The 27,501-nt window shown below is 42.9% G+C and overlaps 1 protein-coding gene across 5 annotated transcripts in view; it reads right to left on the bottom strand.

Moving 5' to 3' along the window:
- Positions 1–24,864, bottom strand: part of TRPS1 (transcriptional repressor GATA binding 1) — a 216,960-nt gene extending 192,096 nt beyond the window's left edge. For 3 of the 5 annotated variants that reach the window (XM_056332085.1, XM_056332087.1, XM_056332088.1), the window contains exon 1: positions 23,996–24,378. Coding sequence is in view for 1 of the 5 variants with exons in the window: in XM_056332088.1 (XP_056188063.1) it covers positions 23,996–24,005 (10 nt within the window). In the remaining 4 variants the exon portion in view is untranslated. Of the gene's footprint in view, positions 1–23,995; positions 24,379–24,753 lie in introns of those variants that run through there. The other 2 variants (XM_056332086.1, XM_056332089.1) reach the window with 2 other exon arrangements.
- Between the last annotated feature and the right edge of the window lie 2,637 nt (positions 24,865–27,501).

Genomic DNA, 27,501 nt, shown 5'->3' with positions numbered 1-27,501 from the left:
CATAAAGGAGAGAGTGGTTAAAAAGACTTTTTTGGGGGGGAAAGAAATTTTCAGCAGAAAACAATCTCTAGCTGGCAGGAAATTAAGTGCTGTCTTCAGAAAAGTGAAATCATTATTGCAAGCAAACTGATTCATTAAGTAATATGCAGGGGAGGATTATAATGCCTTCCTTGTCATTAAAATGCTTTGAAACTACACTTCTGTAAGATATGCTAATGATATTCAGCTTTTGTATTACACAGCAGAAGCTATGCTCTGGGTGGAATTTGGTGTGCTGTGTTACACGGAGAGTTCAGGCTAGAAAAGCAGTTATTAGTTCCCACTGACTATAAACACGTTTAAAATGCACACAAAAATTGGCCATACCATACAGAAACCAGATGTAAAGATGATGAACTGGTCCACACCACGCGATACATTCCCTTTCCACCCAGGAACCTCCTTCTACGAGTGAGAATTCTCTCTTTGGCATACTATTCTCTATAATTAAAAGCCCACTTGCATGCTGAAAGTCTATTCAATTATTTTTTTTTTTCCCTATGTCCATACCTGAATGCTACTAATAAGGAACAACTATTAGAAATAAACTGACAGTTTATATTTACCTTTTTACCTGGTAGTTCAAGGAGTTTTATTTCAGTGAAATTAAGTTCTGGCGTATTTTGACCAATTTACTTAAGTCCTTACTAAAAATAGCAAAATGCAGGCTCCAAACCCCAGTGGAATTGGCACAATCAAACTTCCATGTGATTTATCAGCTTCACTGTCACAGTAACTAACTCGGTGCATTTTTTTGCTTGGTTCTCTCTGTAAGCTGTCAGGAGAAGTCACTCTATCAAACAGAAATGTAACACTATTTTTATTGCTTATCTCTTTTGCCCTGGGTTACATCAGTAAGTCATCTCCCTCCGTCAACTTGACAAGAATCTTTCTGGTGTTGACCTTAAAAGGACACAGCTGTGACAACTTCATGTTTTTTTTCTTTTAATAGTTCTCAGCTGAATACTTGTTCTTGGTAGTCCAGGGTCTTCCTCAAGCACGTTTTTACCCCACGGGTAGACTGAGCACAAAGCTTTGGTCATTCAATCTAATAGTATTTTCCAGCCTTTATTGCAAAATGCACTAGAGAAGTCAGAGGTAGATTTTATTCCAGCAAACCATGATTAATTACAAGAGGTCTTCTAGATTTGGTCTTATTTTCTTAATACTCTGTAATTAATGACTGTGAACATATATCCTTATTTCCACAGCCTTTGCTCAAGATGTTAAGAACTCCACTCCCTGGACTCAATCCCCCCTGGCATTTTCACTCATGTTACATAAATAATTGTGACTGACTCTCCCCGGGTCCCAGATTTTGAAGAACAGGATCAAAAATCTGCTCAAGATATCAGAATGAGGAAGGAAGAATACATTATGAACTGTACACTATCAACCTGTCTTAATACAATACCCCAACCAGGGGACATTTGAAAAATACAAAAATATTTAGGTAATTTGAAAACAGCACTTAGTATTTCTGCCACACACTATCCAGTAAATACAACACATTACTGATTTAATGAAATAATATGATTTTGTGCCAGACCCCTCAAAAAGTGAGGAGGAACATGTACAGGACATATTTCAAATTCACTGCACTATTAGCACTGATGGCTATTTACACAAATATAGACTTTAATCACAGCAATTTATACATCACCAGTTTTGCTCATGATTTAAATTGGCAGGCCAAAAACATCAACATACACATACAATGAGGTTAAAGGAATAATTTGTGTTTTCACTGTATTTATGAGAAGTGACAACTCAGGAACTAATTATTAAAAGATGTCAGCTGTAACTAGATATAGTTGTTTTATCAAAGGAAGGAGTCTTCCTTTGGGTAGTGACTTGTATACATCTTATCTATATGCACTTACTTAAGAAGTTAGGCAGCTCAACGTCATTTTTTTGTGTTTCCACATTTTTATGTTGATACGTATTACAGATTTCATTCCATGCTTTCTATTTACTAGCTAATCAGGGTTTTTATGGCTTATGAAAGTTGGAATTAAATTAAAAATCATTAAAAACCTCTTTAAAGTATTGGTCGTCAGTTCAATGAAGCCTGAGGTATGTAAGAAAGAAAAAAAAAAAAAAAAAAAAAGGATGTTTACAAAACCTGTTTTGCATTTAAAACTAATTTAAACAAAGAATTACATGTGATTTGTTCACTGTACAATTGTTCATCCAATTGTTTTGGTTTAATCACATTCTAGAATTAACAAATTTCATCATCTCACGCTCTATTTTCATCCATAGAATGGAAGAGGAAAATAAGCTTTCTGCTGCTTCCCCCCTCCCAGTTTCGGGTAATCTTAGTTTTGAAAATGAGAGTAACTGAGCAGAATGTAAAATGGAGAAAATAGTGTCACTGCACCAGCAGAGGAAGCCTCTGGCAAAAGCCAATTTAATCACTTCCACAAACGGTTCCAGGTGTTTAGCTAGCCATTTCCACCAGGACTGTGGTGTGACTTTACTTAAAACTTTGGCAGCAAATAGGTAAATAAACACAATCAAACAGCACATCAAGCTGTGTAGACTTATAACTTAACACAGATCAAAATCTGAAAGCCTTATTTTAAAAAGATAAATATTTAAGCCTTTTTTTAAATATAGGGTTTTCTATTTTTTTAAAAAACAAGATATTTTTTCTTACGCGTTCATTATTAGGTACCTTTGTTATTTATATTAATTAGTTAGGCATGCAATGACTTTTAATATCTACTGCAGTAGTTTCATATAACATCTTTTGGGATAGAAAATATGCTTTAATATGCTATACATTAAAAATCAAACCACATACATGATGCTACCAGTTTAGCTATGCTCCTGCAAGTATCTGCAACATCAGACTGTTATGCATGATGATCACAGAAGAGAAAAAACTGACTGGCAGAAGCCTCAATGGGCTTAAACCAGAACAAAAAAAGTGTACTTAATTTATGAGCTGAAAGTCTGTCTGCACTTTGGCACACACTGCACATCACACCATGTAATTTTATAAAAATCAAATAACTTTGCAAATCACTTCAAATATTTCCATTCTTATTGGTTTTAATCTTGTTTGAAAGGAGAGAAAAAAATTACAGGATGAAATGAAAGCAAAATGTAATGATCTAGGACCATAATTCTCCTGAACGAATGTTCCTAAATGTTTGGAACATGGACCACTGTCAAACTTCAAATGTAACAGGGAACCACTATGCAGCCTTCACATCAAACTTTTAATTAAAAACCCTAAATGGATTATATGATACTGCAGATCGGTATCATACCATCATTATACGTATCTGCAGACCACAATTTGGAAACAAATAAATTAAAGCATTAATTTTCCAAAGGGAATGCTAGTCTCTGTGCTCCTTGGAATACTCATTCTATGTATTGAGATACTACACAGTAGCTCAGCATGCAAATATCTCAAGACCTCCATTCTCTGAGTTTATAACAGTACAAGTGAAAAATACCAGTTTGAGATGGGATTTCTCTCATGAAATGTCATGAGACAATTCCAAGATGATTACATGAAAAAATATTATTTTATCCAGACATCTCCCTCTCCATCTAGATCGCTGGCTGGTTTTTTTCCACAACCAACCTGACCAGGCTCCCATCCTCTCTGTAATGAAGTACTGGTGAAGGGAGGTCAACAAAGTGATTCCCAAAGCTGTCTAGAAAGGACCAGGCTACGCACAGGGAAAGCTCTACATGCTCAGGTCAGGCTTCTCACTGCAGAATGTAGGAGAATTTGGGCAGTTATATATACACACATATATTATTTTTAATATGTATGCATTTGCAACAGAAAACAAAATTGTTTCATATGTATGTGCATATAAATATATGAAGGCATTCAGAAGGAGGTAAAGAAGGGGAACAAAAAAAAATAATTAAAAAAAAAAATGCTGTGCTCATTCTAAGGGCTGTATCTAGGTTTCTTGGGGACGGGTGGGGGTGGGGTACAGCGAGCGCGGCCTGCTCGCCGCCGCCGTGAGACCACCGTCACCGCTGTTCTCTGCCCAGTGCTTGAGTGATAGAGCGGGGGCAGCGCCGTTAACCACCGCCGCCGGGGAACCGGGCACAGAGCGAGGGAGCAACCGCCTTCCGCAGCGCTTCCGCAGCGCTTCCGCAGCGCTTCCTGCGATAAGGCGGCCCGCGCCGGCACCCCCGCGCGCGCGCACACGCACCCGCAGCATGCGGCGCAGAGGCTGCATGCGGCGCAGAGGCTGCATGCGGCGCAGAGGTGATCCGCAGCCCCGCGCCCTGCTTTCGCCAGAGGCGCTGCCGGGGGCGCTGCGGGTCGGGCGGGATGGGGAAACCCGCGGTGCCCCTCCCGGTGCCCCCTCGGCGGGCATCGCCGGCGGGAGCCCGCCCCGCAGCCGTGCTGCGCCGTCAGGCGCGTTCCCGACACGGAGCCAGGGCTGAAATCGCTGAACAGAGGAAGCCGGACTGATACAGCAGTGCAGCTGCGTTTGTTTCCTTCCCCCCCCCCCCCGCCCCCCCCCAAGGCCGATGTCAACAAAACCTTCGCTCCAAGCCACCGCATCCCCCCTACCCCTTCCCAAGGTGCTATGAAGTCTTTAAAGATTTGCAAATACGTGTAAATAAGGTTGGGGAGACAGAAGTACAGGCATTAACACCAACACGTCCCCATATCATCCGATAACTTCCCCTTACATGCACAGTACAATACCAGTTTGCTGATCACAGCTTTTCCACTGTACCAGAGCCAAGTGCAGGCAATTACTTACACTTATGTTGACTTTTATAAGAGATAACAGCTATCTCTATGGAAAAGCCACAAGCTGGGGTTTTTTTCCCCTCTATTTTTTCCTTTTTTATTTGTCTTTCATTACTAAACTAGTTTAAAAAAAAAAAAATAGGGGTTTTGTGTAAGTCACCGCTTCACCCAGCCCTCCGCAGAACCCACGAGAAGAACCCGCAGCCTCCTCGCACGGCCGAGGAGCACTTCCCCCAGAACTGGGAAGCCCTGGGCGTACCCCTGCCCCTCCAGCTTTTAAGAAAGCCGAGGTGGGTCCCGAGACCCAGCCAGCCCCTGGGAGGCGTGGAGGTGCCCGGGCTGCGCCGGGCCGGGAGCCCCGCAGCCCCCCAGCAGCGCCCCGCAGCCGCGCCCGGGCAGCGCCGCAGCCCCCTGGGCATCGGCGTGTCCCGTCACGCGGCGCTCCTGCCAGCTGCAAACCGCTGGGATCCAGGTGAAACAAGCCACATCGGGCCCTTGCTCCTTCCACTAGCCATGTCCCCCTTGCCAAGATAAAGGCAGGAGCAATCTACGCATTTTTAATGCAAATGAGATGCAGCCCTCAGGCGTTTAGCAAATTGCCAATGCATTGGGGATGCCCCTGCTCTTTTAGCTTTGTTTCCACATGTGCTGAAAGTTGATGAGTGCTGGTTGTGTTTTTCTTCCCACCACTAAAGGACACAGTACAGATATAGGAAGTTGGAAACCCGATGTTTCAGTAGCGCTCGCAGACCAGATGGCCGCTGCCAGCATCTTTACTTATTATAACCAGTACGAGTGCCACTGCACTGGTATTTCTAAAACTGATGTTGGGTAATCATAACTCTGAGCCAGTACCTCTGAGCAAAAGGAGAACATACTGCATTTATGGAGTCAGCATCTCTGCGTTGGCGTTTTAAACAAAACTACCTGATGTTTACGCATTTGAGGGAAAAGATTTCTGCATAGATCCACCTGTATTCATAAACCAGGGGCATTTCACCGGCTGCAGAAGCATTACATGACAGCAAATGAAAGAGGGCTTCCATTGCCTTAGTATGAACTCACATGTGTGTTTAAAGCAGATATTAAAAATATGATTCACCGTAATAAAGACACCCCAAACAACTATTTAAAGTGATTCAAAATACAGCATTTGGGGGTGGGCAGGTGTCCACACAGTGCACCTTCCCCTCCCCACCCCCACCCCCCCAAAAACCACACAAACTCCAATAATAGTAATAAATAGTAATGATAATGGCACATATTTATACTTTATCCAGAAGTACAGCTAGGTTCTTAACAAGATTAGGTCTCGCTTTCAGTTTCACTCACCAGTGAACTAGTCAGCTTGAGGACTGCGTTAAAGAGGTGTGGAGTGTTACTTAGGAGTTACAGAAAGTACATCGGCACGTTAAAGAGACAGAAAAAAACACCAGTCCCATAATCTATATAGGGAAATGATGGCTAAAACAGAAGATACGAGTCTAACACACTGTTAAATCTTTTCCTCCCCAGCGCAGGACATACAGAGTAACAGGAGCTCTGGATACTTACTAAACTTACGCAGAAGAGTAAGTGGGTATCTGTTGCGTGACTTACAAAGCCAGAGGACAAAGAAGGAGCAAATTTTTTGTGGAAGCCTTGCATCATATAGGCTGTGTTTGCCTCATTCACATCCTCCTCCTTTCACTGCACTTCAATGTGAAGAAGCCAGCCTTAGCAATATTCATCTTAGAAATCCAAAACATTGCAAGTATCACACTGCAGCAACAGATGAATCTGCTTCACATGCATTGACGTACCTCCTCGACGTCTGAAAGAAATTCCAGCTTCAGTCAACCCACAAGAGACATGTTGCCTGACTGTACCTTGACAGTATTGTTTATGAAGAAGATGATTTACACACTCGTAATGATTTAAGCAGCTACTTTGCATACATTACAGAGAGAACCTGAAACATGTGACCTGCTTCACAGGGCAGGATTATACCACTGTTCTTGTTGTGTCATGTGCAACCACATTATTTAGTAGTTAAAGCCCAAGCGAGCACTCTGGTATTCCATTGCCTTTGCCGTGCATGCAGTGCAAGAGTTTCGGCATGCCTCTGAAACCAAAGCTTAGTCTCCCAACTTCTAAAGATAGACAGTTAAATAAATGATATAATTGTCAAAGGGGCTCAGTCAAACCTACCACATGGCTCTGCCCACTCAGGATTATGACGTTTGCTGGCAGACTTTTTAGGACAGGAAATCTTTCATGGTGTTAATAAATTTGTAACAATGATCATATTCTTAGGGGCCACTCCAATACAAACTTTTTATTAGCACTTACACCGCCTCTCGCAAAGCACTGAGAATGTATGCGTGATCATCATCAGTTCAGAATAAACGGTAAGAACTTTAAATCATTTTTTCTGCTGTTGTTAAAAAAAAAAAAAAGAAAAAAAGAAAGAAAAACCAAACAACAAAGTCAAAAGCTTTTCAGAAAAATGCAAACTAACTTCTGAAGAACGGCTGGGCTCATAGCCTGTCAGTGCTCCTTCATAATTTTGAGTTGTTTTTATTGATCCATATACTTCTTATGCACAACTTCATTACTGCTTTGATAATTACAAGATAATTAAATACAAGACAGAGCATGTATCATGCTGGGGAATCATTTAGTGAGTGAACTGTTGTGCTGAAAAGTGGAATTCTTTCTGTCACTCACAGCACGGTGATACATCCGTAACAAACACAACAGGAGCTATTTTGGGGGTGATCCAATGGCCTACCGGAGCCACAGAAGGCCGCAGCAAAATACAAGGTTCAGAATTAGCTGGAAGTCCCACACACAGGCCTCCACACTTTGCAAACACATAGATGAAGAGCACAATCACATGCAGGTTCACCTCAACTTCAGGGCAAATACAGCACTTGCCATATAATATGTAAGAAAAAAGTCAATGTCTGAAAAATTTCAGCGTAAGAAAAGAGAGGAAGATTGGTGGACGGAGGGGAGGTAACTCAGCAGCACCAGGAGTGAGGGCACCAAAACTCTGTTCACAGCTTTGCCACTGGCTCGCTCTAACACTGCAGTTATTTAGACTCCCTGTGCCTTGGCTCACCTGTCAGTACAATGGGTATAATACTTCATCCTGTTCTTAAGAGGCAATTACTGGTTGTAAAATACTCTGGGAACCTTGATTAAAACGCACTGCAGCTTTGTGATAAGTATTCCCTCTGAAAGAGCGCGCAGGTTGGGTTGTGACAGTGGGAAATACTACCTGACAGCTCGAAAAGAAAAATAACCGGTCCGAATGAGAAGTATGTGCTTGACCTATGCACACCTGCAGGTGGATCCCTCCTGGAATACTTTTTTTTTCTTTTTTTTTCAGTTGCTACGTGTATATTGCAAAAAGAGGAGTAGTGAGAATAGATAATTAAAAAGCTTTTGAAAAGCCCTGGCATTTTCACCAGAGGATCACAGTGGGCCATCTTCAAGAACTCTGATGCAGAACTATATGTAATTAAAAAAAAATAATTATTTGTAATGCTCCTCAAACCCTGTTTTCATTAAGGAGGGGAGGGGAGGGGAAAAAAAAAAAAGACAGCTCAATTTAAATATGAATGCTTTTGGAATAAAGAAAATTTTTTAAATTGATGAGCATTCATTTTCCCATACAGTCACATAAAGTCTGAGTAGCTCACGTAAAACATAATTATCAACATTTTAAACCACATTTTCCCCTTGAAAATAAATAAATAAATAAGCATGCCAAAATCTTTTTTGTTCATTAAGAGCCAGATCCAGCAGAAAACATCTGCAGACTTCTAGACCAAGCAAGCCCTGGAAGGCCATGGGTACTGGCTGCACCTCGTGCCAACCCCAAAAATTTGGCTGGTTCAGAAAGATTTAAACAAAACAAAAAAAGCCCTGCAGCTTTACATGTCTGGGAATTGTGGAACTGCGTTAGGTTTATGAATAAAGAATAGGGGTGAGAAAAAAAAAACCAATTCCTTTTAAAAAGGAGATCCCTGTCTCTCCTGTCCTCCGCCATTCCAGGTGCTAGACGGGGGCTCCCCTCCCTCCCCAGGGACACTATGGAGCTGGCAACAGTGGCTGTGGCCCCAAATGCACAGTCCACCTGCACCCCCTGCTGCATAGGGGCTGGGGGGGCCCCGAATCTAGCACTCACACCCCACACACACACCCGGCACCTTCAACGGGTGACTGAGCATCCAGCTGCCAGCCACACTCCTGGACACAGAGCAGCTGCCACTGGCAAACCCAAAGGAGCATCCCTGGGATGGGAGCCAGCCTGAGCCATCCAAAGGACACTGCAGGGCCACCACGGAGGGTCTGGCACTGCTGGGGGCTTAGAGCCACCCCTGCGAAGGTGACCCGGGGACGTGCTGGTCTCCCCAGGGCCAGCCACCTCTCTAGCCCCACGGAAGGATTGGACCCTACAAGCAGCTCAGAACTTCTGCCACGAGCTTGAACAAGCTCCAAGGTGCAGTGCAAGGGAAGAGCCTCAGCTACTGTGGGCACCCAGCAGCACGTATTTAGATTTCGAGCTACTCTGAATATGTGTATGCAAACACAGTGCGGGAACTGGCAGCGTCGGCGTGGCTGCCTGCTGAAATAAAGGAAAAGTTTAGGAAGTAAGTTTAGGAAAAGGGCCCTGTTACTGCAGCAGATGAAAATTAAAGAACCTGCTTCTAGGATAGTTGCCACATTTTTAGACTTTTGATAGAAATAATGGCTTTTTCTGACTAGCCCTTCACTACATCCCCCTTTGGGAAAGCCAAGAAACCTCCCGCTGATTTAAGTCACATCTCATCTTCTGCCCCGCTCAGGGACCAGCCTGTATTTCAGAACGACACCCAGCTCACCTTGTGCGGCTAGCCCCACACGGGGAAAAGGACCGGGCAGGTATTAAAAGACCAAGTAACAGTACACCCATGTGTTCTGCATAAAGCCATCCCGAAATTTTGGTTTTGCAGTGTTCATTTTATAGACACCTCCTCAAGAGGAACAGCAGCTGCAGTATGCTGCCTTGGTTAGCAAGATGTGATACACGCAGAGATATATACTTAGGAGAGCACAGAGGGACTCTGTGCGATCACCATGTAACTGCAGACACTCTGCAGGTGTGTATTTACAATACTATTTATATAGTGCCGAAAGTGGACTACATTAATATACCGTGTGCATGATTCACTGTCATTAGTCCTGCCTTCCAATAATGTGGACCCTAATATAAATAATATCACTAGAGCCTCTCCCATACAATACACAAACTTGTTAGTTTAGTTATATATACAAGATTTCCAACTGCACTTAGATTTTTTTTTAAATTATAACAAGTTCTTGAAGTGAGACCTTTGCTTATGAGTTGAAATTAGCCAGCTGACAAAAAAAAAGCAAACCAAGAAGCCAAGAGACTTGTACTTAAAATGCTGAATAAGTTGGTTATCTTAAATAAGTAACACTAATCTGAACATGAACTAAAATAAATCATGTATTTTTACAACACTAGATACAAATAATCGTCATATTTATCATTACAGCTCTATATACCTGTCGGATTACTGCTTTCAAAGCCTTAAGAAATGTACCAGTGTCTTTGAATTAAAATGCACTTTCTTTATGCTAAATCCATGAAGGTGCTCTTGTGGGAAACACTGCATTCTACATTAATTTTTTATTAAAAAAAAAAAAAGCTTACACAGCCTCAGAAAAAACACCAAGTGGCAAAATCCCAACTTTGTCCATTCATCCTTTGATTTTGTCTTTGCCATAATAAATTCTATGAAAATGTTGCCAGAAATAAAAGTTACCCTTTACAAGGACTTTTTCATCTTTCTCTAAAACCAGGGAGTAAACAGCCTGCAGTTCTATCAAACCTGATGCACAGCACATTATAAAGATGAGCTCTTTTCTGCCCATATCTAACATTTAAGGAGGAAAAGAAAAAAGAAAAAAAAACACTTCCCTTGAAACTCTTAATTCTGGCTACATAACAGCTCAGTAAGACACCAAGATAATGTCTCACACATCGAAACAGCATTAGTAGTAACATCTGCAAACTCACACAATTAAGGAACCAGTGTTTTCTATACAATTTTTAAAAAGTGTTTTAAAATGCCTCTGCCCATTCTATGCACTGAAAGCCGTAAATAACTGGATCAGTAAGTAAATTCACCATCTAGCAGAAGAATGATTCTTGAGATTAACTCAAGAAAGTAAAAGCTGAAGAGCTTGCTGCTAGTAGCTGATGGGATAACCCAACTCTAAAGTCAGAAAGAGCAAAGTATCTCCCTTTCATTAACAGTGGAGGGGAAAAAAAAAAAAAAAAAGCTTTAAAAGGTACACAATTAGTTAGCTTTGTAGTGATTAATTCAACAACTGCAAAGCCAAAAACAACTTCAGGCACTTAACCATGAAACTGTCAGTTCCCTTTGCTTGACAATAAAGCATCCAAAAAGTAAACAACTTCTGTGATTTTTCTATATGTGTACTCCATCATGAGAAGACGATAACAAAAGAATTACCAGGCAAGTTCAGCAGAGGCTTTTTATACCTTATGGCCCGTAACACAGAGGTGAGATGTGCCCAGATTCCATTCCTTTTCCTCACTGCCAGCTCTAAGAAGACAGTTCATATGGTTCCCTAAAACTTTACAGAAGGGATTGAAAATCTTTTCCCCAGGAAGCAAAGCGCTCATACCAGTAAGGGAGCTCTGAGGATGACGGGACCCCTATACTCTCCATATCAAGGCAAAAGCAGGCAGCAGCTCTTGCTCAGACCAGCTCTCCCAAGGAAGCAAATGGAAGCTCTGCCCCGGTAAGGAATGCAAAACTGTATACTTTATCACCTCTTTTAAACAAACTCCAAAACTGAGTAACTATTGAACAAATCAAAAAAGGGCAGGAAGCTGAAAAACAAATTAAAAGCACAAATCAAAGTATTCCTCTGACCTGCAAACATTTAATTCAGGCATCTTCTTCTTTCAAACAAGATGCCTATGAGCATTTTGGTGGCTGCTCATAACCAAATGTGTCACTCGCAAAATTATAGTGTTTGGGGAGGGTACCAGGCAACTGAAAATGGCTTTTGCTAGAAGTATGTCACAAGCACATCTTTTAGTCACCTCAGAATTGCACACAACTTCGCTTCATTCCTTCGCGCTAGCTGCATGCAGATTGCTTCACAGAAATACAACTGCAGTAATCTGCTTGACAGTAAACAGTAATCAGTAAATACTGTTTACTGAGGAAGATACATGCCCCTGCTATTCCCTCAGCTTACCTATCCCCCATCTCTGCCTTCCACTCTCAGTTCCCTTGCTCTCAGAAATTTTAGCGGAGGGAATAAATACAGGTAGTGAAACAGTGAAATCCCATAGCTGGCAAGGTTTACCTCTCTGAATGGACAAATTCTTCAGTGTCTGGAGCTGCGTGGAGTTAAGGATTAGATTCTAACCAGGGAAAACACAGGAAAATAGTAATAAATATCACACAGTAATCCACGGGAACTTTGGTCCCAATGTGATTTTTCTATAGTATCCTACAATAAATGACATTACAACATCCATAATCTCAGCTCATATATCAGAGTGCTCTCTCCACTCTCCTTCTTGCCCTTCTTTCTTTCATGTAGTACATTTCCTAAGAAGAAGTACTTTTTTTCTGCAAAAGTACAGTCAATGCAGTCCGGTTCCTGACTGAAAGCAGCACAGTAGCTCAGTGAAAACTGCCACGGACCATATCGTGCTGCACGGAGCTACAGCTGAGGCGTGACCGGGGGTTTGTGGCAGCATTACCCTGGTAAGGTCTCGTCCGAAATTCCTTCTGACAAGACAAAGGAAGTCACAGTTTTCTGGAGAGCAAAAAAAATAAATAAATTGTATTCATATGCAGTAAGAGCACTTCATGTCATAGTGGATTTTACAATATCCTAGTTCTCCTATTCAGGCATGTGTCTTTTGGGCAGTAAAATTCTGAAAACCCAGGAAGGTAAAGCTTGCTTAACCATGAGTCTCCTTTCACCCAGTAAAATAAAATTCCACAGCTGTTTTTTTTCTTTCTCCTGTGACTTTTTTAAGCTTCTTCCCATTGACAACTAGCCACTGACACGCTCTACTATTGAAACGAAAATCTTTAAAAATGCCAGCTTTTAAGATTCTTAATTTTGTCCCAGTCAGGTAAATTTTTTTGCACTAGAAAGTTCAGCAGATCTGCCAGGTCATCTTTGTTAGTAAAGATTTTCGCATGCACAAATAAAAGTTGAGAAATTACTTACGGGGAAAAAAAAAAAGGCGGGGGGGGGGGGGGGCTAGACAAACCCATTGTAAATGTTCCTTAGATAATGCAGTACCACAGCAAATCTCTAAGGAAAGTTAAGCTGAGACTGCCATGAACACCAAATAAATTTGCACCACTGGGTTGTTTAAGGTCCAATAAATCTTACTTCCCGATGGTTTTAAACCTCCAGAAAAGTTTTTCAGCTCTAGACTCTGTACGTTGTAACAAAACTGTCTACCTACAACCTATTGACTCAGATGTGCCATCTGTGAGAAATATTTTCAGAACATACTTATGTTTGCAGAACTACCAAATTATGAAAACCTTCGTTAAGAAAAAAACAAACCACACACATATACATACATTAAAACCAACCGAACAACTTAACTCTTTTTCTCTTTGCATGATAATGCTCAAGAAAGTTGGTTAAAATTGCCCCTATTTCCAATTCAAATTCTTATTAATTTATTTGAACTATCTCACGTTGCAGTCAACAACTGCAAAGCAATAAAATCCATCACAGTTCAGACATGATATACTGAGCAACAGCAGAAAAGCCAAGGGTTAACGTCAACCAAAGAAATCACACCACTGTATGATTTATCTGATACTGTGAAAAATACTAACAATTGCTGAAAACAAAATCAGATGGCACAGACAAGCATTTTATTTACCATGCTGCAACTTTTTGCAGGTTCGTTACATCAGAAGCACATTCTGTGGATGATGGAAGCCACCACTTCCCCTGGCCTGTCAAAAACACCCTGATGCCCATGCATGGCGTACAATTTTATGAGGGCATTACAGCCTGCTTACATGGATATACCTGTAATACTGGAGTTTCAGTCACTCCACTGTTATTTCTACAAGCCTTTCACAGGGTAGTTAGTAAGGAACAAGAAAGCATAGCCGTGAAGCCAGTGAGTAGCAGCAGGGCTGAGAAGCAGGTGCATGCCTAAATGTACTGTTTAATTTTCATTCCCCTTTTGGAAGCAAAGTGATTTCAAACCAAATGCATCGATTTTAAAGGTGGCCAGACCAAAGGGCTGCCTCGTGCAGCAAGGTGCTGCTTGACTATCCTGAGCGGGGCAGTCAAAAATGCAAGATGGAGCCTTACAAAATGTCGTTAGTGTGTCCTCAGCCCAGGGAAACTGCTTTAAAGTAGCAACTGTAAGAAAGCCTAACATGAATTCCCCCGAAACCACAGCTCCCTCTCAGTAAGCTGCAACATAATTAGGAATTTTCCCGATGAGGATCAGATCTTACTCTAGATGAAGCTAGCAGTTGTTTTGTCCCTTGCAAGTACAGGGGGGAGATCAGGGCTGTAATCAGAGGGGTTTAATCAATCTTTGGTCGTATCTAAGTTTCTGCCAGGTTGCCAGGCAAAGCAGCTTAGATTCACAAAAATCACTCGCCTGAAAATCAAAACAGCCCAAATATTAAAAAAAAAGCCCCAAACACACAAACAAACAAAAAAATCAAGTTATGCTAACTTCGTTTTCTCGCTAGCCAACTTAATGTCATAAACAACTGAAAGGCAATGATGCAAAATGGATTCTTGCCTAGATTTGTAAACTTTTCCAAAAGTTGTAATATCCTGCATTTGATGACATCATGAAACTAACCACAAGTAAAAGTTGGTTTTCAATTTGTTCTACTTTTCCCTCATTAGTCTCTGTGTCAGAAATAGAATAAGAACCCTCATTAAGTCACATTAAATTCTTTAAACTCATTAAGGGCTCAGAGAAAGAACAATACAAACACTGGTGTTTTTGTAAAAAAAATTATGCAACACAGATGGACTTCCATTTCTATGTATTTTTAGACTGTATGTATGTGCGTATAGCAGCCAGAGAGAGACCGATATGCATGAGGGAGAAACGGAGAGGCAGCGTAAGAGAGACAACAAGGCAGAGCATACCTTACATATGACAGAATGATACCTAGATAAAAGTGGATTATGCATGATCACTTCAGACCTGATATAGATGAAGTGCTTAATGCTTTGTATCCTGAACCGTGGCAGAGCTGGAGCCTGAGCCATACCCCACATTTCTTTTTTAGTTAACAATTCCTCAGGACTTTTTCTGGTGAGACGACAACCTTGAGGGCTACACAGCCAGCAGCAATCAAGTGGCAGTCAAACTTTTTGTCCATCGACTACTTTGATTGCTGCTGCTGTAGCCCAACATACTCTTCTGACTGTAGCCAGAATTACATCTACTAATCACGCTTGTGGACTTACACGTAAGATACAGGTGTGTGCAGAATTTCAACAGTCTTGGAGTGCAAAGGGTAGGTATTTGTTAGAAGATTTATTGTAGCTGAATGACTCAGATATATGTTGTTGATAACTTCTGATCTTACCCCCCATAAGACTGGAAATATGAGTGCAATGCCACAAAATTATTTACATGCATATAGTATGCTCAAACTATTAAAGGATTAATATAATCCTTGTGTGTGTGTGTGTGAGAGAGAGAGAGAGATAGATGTATCATGCAAATAGGAGTTTAGTTATAAAGAAAACTCTGAAGAACGTGGAAGAAGACTAATCAGATGGCATAAATTTCAGATGTTTGTAGCAGGCAACAGAAAGAAAACAGTATATACAGTAGACGGAAGACCTGAGTTAAATGTTCCTTTCCTTTCCACCACTGTGACAGCTGAAATGAGATGTGAGATTGTTAGTGACATGCCCCAGACCTGAGCATCCAGAGCTGGGCACCAGGGTGGCATGGGCAGGCAGCCTCCGCTTGCAAGCTCTCCTGTTTCTCTAGCAGATTCAGATACTGTTTACCTGCAAGGCACAAGGTAAGGCTAATCTATTTTCACAAGCTTTTGCCTCAGGTATTTGGGGCAAGGTTTAATTTATTAATTGTGTGTGTGCGTCCATATCTACGTGCGCAGGAGGGGAAAGCTCGGCAACGATCAGCATGTATTGCATTTTTGGTTCATATTCTGTAACTGCAGCTGGCAAATGTCTGATAGATATATTTAATACACCTAAAATGAGAACATTAAATAGAAAAGCAAACTATACTCAGATTAGGAAGCTGAAATTGGAAGTATCCTTCTTTCATGAACCAACGTTTCATCTGCATAGTAAGTTCAGGATGATGTTCCACATAACTCACAGCATTTGCTGGAAGAGCAGCAGCATGTGAGAAAGTTAAGAAGAATCATACTTTGGAAACACTGAAAACCTTCTACCCCCAAAGAAAATTGCTTTATCCTAACTCATTTAACTTCCATTAAACCACATCTGCACACAGGAATTTTAGGCGATACTTAACTTCAGTATCTACTTCAAACTTTTTTTTATATCAGTTGAGAATTCATTTTTGAAAATAATCCCAGTAAAGTCACTGGGATATCCAAAAGTAGTCTGCAAGGTATCTTGTCTAGGCAGAGCAGGCTATTTTTTTTTAATTACTAGCAAAAATCCCCCCTTGCTTTTTTGTGAACGACCAAGCTGTATGTTTAATTTTTTAAGTTTCAGTACGTATTTCAGACTTGCAGACTTTGCAAAGTAGGTCAGGAATACCCAAAGGATACACATTTGAAGGCTACAGATAGCAGAACACACCATTTACGGCTTTGTATATACACATACATACACATTCTATATAATATAGGTAGATAGAGTCAATGATTTAAACACATTACATCTATACTCTGTGTTTCAAGAACATTCAGATATTTACACTGTTAGATCACCACTCATTTTAGACCTATACTAGTGCCAGCTGCCAAAAAAAGGTACACAAATCAAAATATGTTACCTTTGTTCAAACAATACTGCTGTTCATTATATAATAGAAACTGTCATGCTTAATCTTCCAGGAACCAAGACCTGGTACATTCTTGGATCAGAGGTGGCTTGAAATGGTTTGAGGCAAAACTGAAGCATATTGTTTAAGTAAATCTTGTTGAGAAACATAAGCACATTGATGATTTTTAGCATCATCTTTTACAGACTGTTTTTTTTCCCCGATATATTAGTAAACTAAAAATGCTGGCATATTGTCCAAATGCAGAAAGATGAACACATCAGTGCTTTTCCTGTAGCATTTTTACAATATCAAATTATACATTCCCTTCTGCACTGTCAGCCTCACTAAATGTAAGGGGGGATCTGAAAAGGATGCTTGAGCACAGATGCCGCGACAAAGTACAATGTACCTATGAAAATTACATGTTGACTTTGAGAATACCCCAAAACTATATTTTTCCCTGGGAATTATCCGTATCATCCAAGTACCCCAATGGTTATTGTGGGCACTAAGCTACAGGCTGCAATGTTCATTTCCCATTAGACTTGAAAAAATTGCCAAAAGCAGCATTCTAAAATATATCTACAGCATGATCTTGAGAAATACAGAGAAATGGCAGAAATGCTTTAAATTCTTCAGAGTTGGAACTTTTTAAACTTGTATTTTAATCTGAATAAACTCTAAGTAAGTATAATTCACTTACTGAGGAAAATCTGTTTGACAACATTACGACTCCAGCACTTCTTCAGATTTTTAAGACTACAAAGGACGTATTTTACAATTTCATCTTTAACAACACAGATTATACAATATTCATCAGGCAGACACAATCTTACTTAGAGACAGACACAGACACACACAATCCTGCAGAGGCCAATCCTGCAGCCTTCACTGAATTCAAAAGTCCCCCTGACGTCAATGAGTATTTTTCAAGAATGAGAATTGCAGGATCAGGCCCAAAAAGTGCTTATGAAGATGAGATGTTACTTCAACAGATTGAATGTTAGATTAAATATAAAGATTGAGGCAAGACAAGTCTGGGGTTTAAACCCTAGGGAGGATTGACATTTAAAGTGTTGCCACTGAATTATAGCTCTCCACATTGGGTGGGGTAACCTCCTACTGGGTGGAGTGTCTCCCCTAAAGGAAGGGAAAACTGGCACAAGCCAACTTGGTCTTTGAACGATTTCCCTACTTGCCAACTTATGAAGTCGTCCTGACGTCAACTTCGTCAAGAAAGTCTATTGCCCAACTCAGTCTTTTACCATAGAAAGTTTGCTTGTGTTCAAAACCCCAGCAGACGTAGAAGAGAATTTAAGGAAATAAGCCAGAAAACTCTAAACAAAATAAAGAAATAAGGAAAGAAAAGCAAAGAGTAGAATGGATTTTCTTACATACAGTTAATGTTAAAAAAATCCTTTTGTTGGGTTTTCTTATTTCTAATATCAGCTTAATACAAATAGATACGGATCACTAGAGACTATTACTAAACATATTTTAAAATCTGGTTTAGCTTTAAAATATGGGGTGGCGAGCGCACATAAAGTGGCCGCTCGGCAAGATACGATCTCTCCAGTCTTCTGCAATGAACAGTGAATATCCTCCCCATCAGCGTCACTAACAGGTGTAAAACACTCTCACACTAGGAAAACAATATTCACTGAACTGCCACCAAAGGTATGTTTAACATACTATTATTCTTTGAATCAAAATTAATTGTTTCTCCAAAAGAAGGCTTTGGGTGCTGGGTGGAAGAGAAGGGGCGGGGGGGCTGGGGGGTAGGGGTGTCAAACCAGAAAAAGAAAATGGATAAAGCATCTCAAAATGCCCATGGGAAAAAAAAAATAATAATCAGAAAACAGTGTAAGTTACCGTAACCTGAAATGCACCAGCCATCACAAAGAGCAATTGGAGAAATCCAGCAGAGCTCAGCAGGAAAGATTTTTAATAACAGATTGAAAAACAAGAATAAAAATAACTGCATCAACAGGGCCTTTCTTCCTCAGGCCACAAGCCCGTTTTTACTTGAATTTAAAAAAAATGACAGTTTGGCCACTAAAACCAATCCAGAACATTATTAAAAGTTAAAAGCTACCAATTACTTCTGTCTGTTCTTTTAAAGCAAAGTTTGGCATTACGTCAGTTGGTTTAAAGAAAACAAGAAAGAGAGAGAGAAAGAAGGAGAGAAAGTTTCCTGCTTGTATAAATTAAACCACCAGGGAAGGTGTCTAGCCACTTGTAAAGCATTTATTACAGGTTTTTAAAGGGCTAGTAACATTTTAAAAATTAAATATTTTAAAATACATTTAAGAGAGAGAGAGGAAAAAAAAGTCAATCTGAGTCTGGAAAGAAAGCAGACTTACAAGAAATTAGACATGCATGAACTGCAGCTAAGAAAGTAAAAATTACTATTAGCACTAAACCTCGCAATTCAATGTAATTCTCTTTCCAAGGCAGAAATAATCGCATTGTAGCTGCTCTATTCGCATGCATCCCCCACGAGCACGGAAAAGCTCCACTGAACTTTACAGGATGGAACTAACTGGGTTCCGTAGGAACATCCTATGGAAGCACAACTTGTGGCACCTATGCAATTTAGTGAAGAATTTTCTCTCTGTAGCTTTTCTAAATCTATGTACAGAGACCTGCAGCAGGAGTAAGATTCCTTAGTTAACGCGGCAGGACCGTAATAAAAAAAAAAATAAATCACCGATAGAAAGATTAGCAATTTCTGTTAAGTTTTAGATGTATTTTCCATTGGTGGTGATGTTATTAAATTTTAAAGAACCACTTTAAATGTACCAGAAAAGAAGAAACTGATAGCACAGAACATGAATAAAACATAGATGGCTATTCAGCAAAGTTTCTTACATGCAGCTACGCCAGTTCACCTAAATCACAGTCTTCTAAACCCGTAACACCAAAACAGAGACTCCTCTGACTCCAGACGACACGTCAAGTGGAATGGTGTTCAGCTGCGCAACGCTTTTGGGGTGTGACAAAATGTCCACTGGGGACTTAAATCAAGACAGTGGTAGTTATTCTCCCATTGCTCTGTGTTTCATTTGATCCTTGGTCTGCATGACAAGAAGTCAGAATAACATGCCACCGCTTCTCTCCCGGCTGTGCTCCTCTGCCCCAGCAGCATTTCTTGTGTTCTGGGCACGTATACAACTGGCTAAGGAGCTGCGTTCTGGAAGGCCCTTTATTGATTAGGTGCAAAACAACAGCAAGAAGGGAATAATAAGCATAACCCGAAAAATGTAGTTGCATGTTTTGCCCTTGTAAACATTTACTATTTAATGGTGTAATTGTACTTTAATCCTTCACATCATCTGATATAACTCATTACGTGTTTTTCTTTTAATTAGCAAACACACAATCCAAAAAAAACAAAGCACAGAAAGTTTGTACGTACCATAAAAAAACTGAAGTGAAAATAGTCTTAAAGTAATCAAATGTTCTCTCTTTGGATGCAGGCTTATCTCTTTAATGTCAGAAGACAGCTTCATTGGCACAGGGTAAGAAAAAGAACTCCCTAATTCATGACAGTACCAGGAAGAAAAGTTCTTCTCCAGAAGGACTGGAAAGGGCACTTTTATTTATCTTCTGGACAGACAAAAATAGTAGAACCTAGACCAGATACGCTGTAATTAATGTATCCAAAGGTCAACAGGCAATGGTATTTATACAATAGATGGGTGCAGACTACGCTGGTTATAGTATTAATCACCGGTATTTGAAAATAGCATTGTTTTCTTACTAGGTAAGAACTTTACAGAGAGTTTCAGAAACAAAAAAGAAACTTTTTTTTTTCTTTTTCATACCTGCCTCCTATTCTTTTTGACCAATTGCTTTTTAACTCGTGGGGTGTAATATCTGGGACAAAAACGCCCAAGTTTACAGTCACCTAGGACTGCCAAAACTAGACCCAGACTACCTCACTAGTTGTGTGGAGGAAACTAAATTAAGCAAGGGCAAACACCAACTGGAAAGTTGTCAGTTTACTGAATGAATGGCTTCATTTTACACACCAGTTAGCATATCTTAATCAGAATATATTTCTGTTCAAGGCCGATACTTTTACTACCAGGTGGCAGTTTGTTTTAACTGAAACTGTATTAAAAGTGTAATTTATTTCCACTTTACTTTCACCTAACAAAAAGGGTTGTCAGATTCCCAGCCTGTCATGTTCAAAAATATTTAACCATAAACTTTCTCACAATGTTATATTTGGTGTTACCCACAAACCTTTATTAAAGCGATACTGCCAGTGTGGCTGCAGTTAAGATCTGAGAATGTTTCTATTAAGATTATTACATTAAAATATTGTCAAGAGTTTGTAAGAGACATAAATATTCATACACATATGCCCCCAACCCCAACTTAGAACGAAAGTTCCACATAAAAAGAAAAATGTAAATACATACTCAAAGTTGTCTGTTTGTAATTAAAATTTTGGGTTTTTCCTAAATGTCTTTGCTAATTTTTTAACTCTTTCACACTGTAATGTAAAATAGTTTTGTTTCAAAGCAACTGCCTGATAAAATGCTAAAAGTGGTAATTCGCATGAACAGAAAGTAATTAGTCATTGTTTGCACAATGCTTTGAAAATACAAAACCCTATGTGTCAACTAGCATTAAAATATAATATAATTGAAATACAGACATTTAACAAGCAACCATTGCATCTCAGACACCCGAGTCCACACACAGGAATTAGCACTACACTGTTATTAATGCATAATCACGATATGTGAATAATAATATTCTTCACACGCAGCCAGAGCATGCATGATAAAAGTTTACTACAAACAACAGACAACGCATGACAGAAAAATAATCCTGCTAGGGATCCATCAAATAACACTGAATTTACTTGATCACTGATAAAAACGTAACACAACCTGCAAAGTTACCATATAAATTATTATAAAAATGCATTAAAAATGAGAGGATAACCTGACTACATCGTGTTTGATGCCCGAAGAAGTCTCAGATCTCTGAAGTTGTCATTTACATTTTTTTCCCCTTTATTAACATTACTATGGAATAAAGAAAAAAAATGAAGCCATACTCTCACAGGCAAAGATTGCCCAGTGTTACTTAAGAGTCTGTTTTAGAGGAACACAGGCAAAACATGTAAACTTAAAAGCTGATGCAACTTTGCCCTTTACTTACTTTGTTGTGACTATGTATATGCAAAGTTCCAAACAAGGAAAAATTATTATAGGTAACAAAATTTAAAAAAAAGCGATAATCAGACAGAACAGGGTGGACTATAAACTGCATACTCTTCTCATATATAATCTCTCTTGGTTTTAAAAAGGTGAAACAGATTTCTGTTGTCAAAAACAGTCTGAGGATTAATTTGTACATAGGCACTGATACACTACTGAACCGAGCATTATTGATACAATGTGGCAAACCTCAAAGCAGGTATACATTTTTCAAGGAAGAAAAAAATACTTTCTTCCCCCCCCCCCCCCCCCCGCCTCCTCCCCAAGCAAAAGGTTCCACTTGTTTGGTTTTACCACGTTATTAACAAACTTTCATTCTGTGGTTAAAAAAGTAAAAAAAAAAAAAATCTTTCGAAGTGTTGATATCATTTCCAGACAGTCTTGTCAGCATCACAATTTACAGGAAATAGTTGATGTTCTCAAATAAACCCTGTATTTACTCATAGACCCAGAGTACTGAAAAAAAAAAAAAAAAAAAAAAGAAGTCCTCACTCTTTTGGAGGACTTGTTTTAAATGTCACTCTGGTGGAATATCTGAGAGCGCTGTCTAACCTAACACACATATTGTGAACATGAGGCAAACACAAACTGCACTTCAGAAGACTACTGTAACTTTTATTCTCATTTTGTCCACGTCAGGAACTGGCTCTTACCACTACTTTCCTTTGCTGCCCCTTGCATTTTTAAGTCTGGCAGTCTTCTCTACATGTTCAACTTTTCCTAAAACCAACAGGAAAGTAACATGATGCCACCAACATCCATAGGATTCTGTTGCGTAGTTGAAGAAGACTGTGTGAATGGCAAAGAAGTTTGATGGTTCCTTGCAAGACCTACTGAACTCGATTAAATAAAACCTGAAGCGTATTAAATTATTGTTTGTTTCAACCAACATTCAAAACGCACTTCGTGCTGTAAAAGCAGCAAAGGCAGCATGGTCCGTGTAACAGCTTACACTCTTTTACCTAGAAAATATTTTCCCCTTGAAGGGGGTTTGTCGCCTTGGTTCCCCAAGGGTGCCGAGGTGGCCCTGGCTCCAGCCCTGCCAGGCAAGGTACTGGCACTGGCAGAGGAAGGAGTGATGGAGGGGAGACATCTCTCCACTTCAACTTGTCACTTGTCCCCACAACTCGAAGTTTGCCATTTACAGATAGAAAACACAACCGTATGCAGGAGAGGGGAAAAAAAAAAAAAAAAAAAAAAAAAGGTAAAGAAGGCTAGCGGGCCCCACTAGAAACCGCGTAGGAGTGCCGGGATGTCTGACCGCCTTGATTTGCAGCAGGGAGTCAGATAAACAAAGCCCCTGAAATGTCAAGCCCCCTCGGGGCGCCGCTGCAGTCCCAGGGCAGCGCGGCGGCGAGCAGCACCCCCGGCCCGACCTGCCAGGCCCCGCGGCGCTCGCCCCCGGCCCGGGCCACCCCGGCCGCCCAGCGCCCGTCCCCTCCACGCAGCCCCGCCGTCCGCGGGCCTCGCCCCCGTTCATCCCCCTCTGCCGTAGGGCGAACACGCGGTAAGTACCGCGGGGAGCAGCCCCCGGCCGGCAGCCCCCCAGGATGGGGGAAGGGGGAAGCCAGGCGCTCCACAAAGTTGTGGCAGGCAGGGGAGAGCCGAGCGTGGGGACGCAGCGCTGGAGCAGAGCTTCGCCTTTAAGAGGGAAAAGTTTTACGTCTCTCTGCGCTCTGATTTCAAAAAAAACAAAACAAAACAGGAAAAAAAAAAAAAACACAACACCACAACCATGTCGCCTTTTCCCCCGGTGTGACCGGGAGGGACCCAGAGCCCCCCTCCCGGCGCAGCACAGCTCCGTACCCGGCCTCTCCCGGAGTGTCCCCGCGCAAGGAGGGGGAAGAGGGGAAGGGGGGGGGGGGCGGGGGGAGGAAAAAAAAAAAAAGTTTTTCCCAAACTTACTACTCTTCATGATGGTGTCTCTGTGCCCCGCTTGTCAAGATCCCCATTAAAACTTCCAGCAGCGGCAGGAGCGGCAGGACTGTGCGACTGCAGCTCATCGGATGCAAACCCTCTTTGCTCGTCTTCTACTTCCACCCCCCGCGTCTCCCTTCCCCTCCCCCCGGAGCGCCCCGGTGCCGGGGAATCGCGGCCGCGGAGATAAGGCGCGGAGAGGCGCGGAGGGGAGGGCACAGCCGCACCAGCCCGCGGCCGCCGCCGCCGCTCCCCTCCCCGCCTCCGGGCCAGGGGGCTGCTCCCCCTGCCCGCCGCCGCTGAACTTGACCCTCCGGACTCCAGCGGGGCTACCGCGGTTTTGAAGTCGCCAATTTCCAGCCATCACACATGGCTTTGACCCACCGGCGGGTGGAAAGGGGGGCGCTGGGGGGGGGGGGGGGGGGGGAGGATGCACCAAAAAAAGCCTGTGAAATCCGAGCACAGCCCCCCGCTCCCTGCGGCTATGCCCACCCCCCGCTTTTGTTGTTTTGATTCTTTTTGTTTTGTTGTTTGGGGTTTTTTTTTGGGGGGGTGTATATTTTTGGGGAGAGGGGTGCACACGCGCTGCCCCCCCCCCCCCCCCCCCCGGGCACACGCCGCGCCGCCGCGGGCGCGGCGCCCCCCCACCCCCCGCGCCCGCCGCCGCGCCGCCCCCTCCCGGCCCGCCGGCCGCGGCGCCCTCCCCGCCGCCGGGCCGCCCCCGCCCGCGCCCCCCCGCGCCTTACCTGTTGATTAACCGTCAGCAACAGCCCCGGCAGCCTGGAAGATGGTGGAGCCGCGGCGTGAGCCATGAACCGTCTCCTGCTGCTGGCGGAGTTGGCCGCGGATTATGTGGCGGTGGCCGGGGAGGGGGGGGGGGGGGGGGGCGGGGGGCCGCGGCGCCGCTGCCTCCCCCCTCGGCCCCGCTCGGCGGGGAGGGGGCGACGGGCCCGCCGGCCGCCGGCGGGCGGTGCGGTGCGGGGGCGGGGGCGGGGGCGCGGCGGGGCGGGGGGCGCGGGCCGGGGCACGGCGCGGCGGCCCCGCCGGCGGCGAGGCGGCGGCCTGGGAGCGCGGGGCGGCCGGCGCGTTATCAGGACTGTTATCGCTTGTCAGGACCTCCGTCTCCCCGCATTACGTCAGTTTCAAGACACCAACACTATTAATATCAAAGGAGCCTTCGCGGAGGAAAGCGCCACCCCAGACGGAGCGCCCTTAAAGAGACAGTGCAGGCGGCCCCGCCGCGCGGCCCGCGCCGCCCCCCGCCGCCCGCCTCCGCCCGCCGCCCGCCGCGACGCGACGCGGCCTCCGCCGCCGGGCCACGGCCACAGCCACGGCCACGGGCGAGCGCGGCCCGAGCGCGGGCAGAGGGAGGCCGCGGATGAGGCGGGTCGCCCCGCGGCCGCGGGGGACTTGGGCGAAGTTGGCTGCAGGAATCCCCCGCAGGCCACGGCCGCACCCCGAGCGCGGCCCGCGGGCGGCTGCTCAGCCTGCTGCTGGCACCGGCGCCGGCTGCTCTCCTGCGGCACCAAAAAAAAAGGCGGGGGGGACACGACACCCACGCGCGGCAACAGCCGCCTCCCCCGGGAGAGCCGGGCTGTGCGCGGGGAGCGCGGGGAAACGCACGTTTAGCGTCACCCAACCCCCCCGGCCCGCTTCTTGTGCGGGTGTCGTGGCAGCGGGACTGGCACCGCAGGGGTTGGGGGGCAGTGTCCCCCGCTACAGCCCGCGCTGTGACACCAGCCGCCAGGCAGTCCCGGGCTGCTGCGCCGGGAAGAGCCTTGCAACTTTTCCTGCCTGTGCAGAACCTTTTCCATTCAAAATACTCCGGTTCCTCCCGTGCTACGAATTGCCAGAAGTCTGTATGTTAAAGTAAAAACACTCTCTAAGGAGAAGCAGTACATAAAAGGTTCCTGTGAAAGGGTTTTAAAAGCCCAAATATAGTAGGCGTTAAAAACTATGTAAACATTTGTTGGGCATTTGGACACAATTTTTCTGCAGTTAGGTGACTTTATATGGCATGTTTTTCCTCCCATGCAAGTCGTTTTAAACTGATTTCACATTAAAATAGACACTCTCCAGTTGCCTGCAACTACTAACGCCTTATTCGAGGGAGAAGCTGCAAAAGAGTTAAATTATTACAACGTGAGAGATGAAGCTGCTTCCCCCCAAATGTTTGAAATGACATAACTTTTTCCTTACAATTTTATTTTCAAATACATGGTACAGTGTAAAGTGTAAAATCTTCAGAGATACAAGCTGACGCAAATGAAACCGCACTCTAAAACGTATGGCGCTCGCAGCCCTCTCTCCAAACTTGCACATTCTTCATGTATGTTTAGTATAATCCACTAGCAGATTTGTACAGTAATTGCTCATGTAAATCACCCGGTAACACATTTCCCCCTTAAGTAGGATTGTCTGATAAAGTGCTTTATGAATAGAAAAGCAATAATTCACATACAAGAGGTGAACTTGTCATGCTGAAAATGGAAGGTAAAATATAGTTGCATGATGAGGCACACAGTAGGATCCCTGAGACAGGGAGAGGAGAACTGACAGATTATGTGTGGGACTCCCCCTATACCCATCAGCAGAAAATCCATTTGGAGGAGCAGAGATGTTATATATTGAATGCGAAGGAAAGCAGTATCAGAATTTAAAGTTTGTTACAAAGTCTGCCTCGGTGCTTCGGTACTGGGGCCGTGCTCCGTAGCACCTCACTAATATGCGCACAGAGAACCTTTCCTGGCTTTGTAAACCTTTACTTTTTCTCGAGCTGCAAATGCCATGGCTGAATCACAGTCAAGGGGAGTAACCGCTTTCAGAAATCTTAGTTAACGCAGAATTCTGAAAACCAAATATTTTTGTCCTGTTTGCACCAATTTGAACGTGTTCTCTGCAATTTAGATTTTGTTAATGTTACTGGCGGCCCCAAGTGACTGTTCGCTTGGCAGTTGTCTTCTATGTGAAGGGTTAAAATCAGCAGGTATTTTGTCTGATGACTTGGCTAAGCATATTACAAGCAGGGCTTGAGTGGAAAATATTTAAACAAGGGTTATTCCCCTTTGCTTCTCTGCTCTAGTGAAGCTTATTAATGTCTTTTTATTTTAAACCAGGAAATGATGCCCCCCACACCTTAAATCCCAGCCAGTTCGTATGTGTGGCTGCAGCTTTCCCAGATTTTGTTCACATTATGACAGGCAGACCATGAAGATCAATAACAATGAAAGCACAGGTTTCAACACGTGTAAACCTCGATAACAAGCACACCTTTTTTCACCTGTAGAACGATATTAGAGAGATGTATTTTTAAAGGACATAAGCCCCTTTGTGCAAGGGCTTTTAAAATGAAACCGCAAAAGCCAGTCACAAGCAAAGATGAGGACAAAATATGTCTTCATAGTTTCAAGTACACAACTCAAATGAAATACTGTATCTCTCAGAAAAAGTTTTTTACCATATCTTTACAAAAAAATGCTTGCATGATACATTCT

This window comes from Falco biarmicus, chromosome 3, assembly GCF_023638135.1.
Source record: "Falco biarmicus isolate bFalBia1 chromosome 3, bFalBia1.pri, whole genome shotgun sequence".
NCBI lineage: Eukaryota > Metazoa > Chordata > Aves > Falconiformes > Falconidae > Falco > Falco biarmicus.
This window is presented reverse-complemented; position numbering and strand designations above follow the sequence as displayed.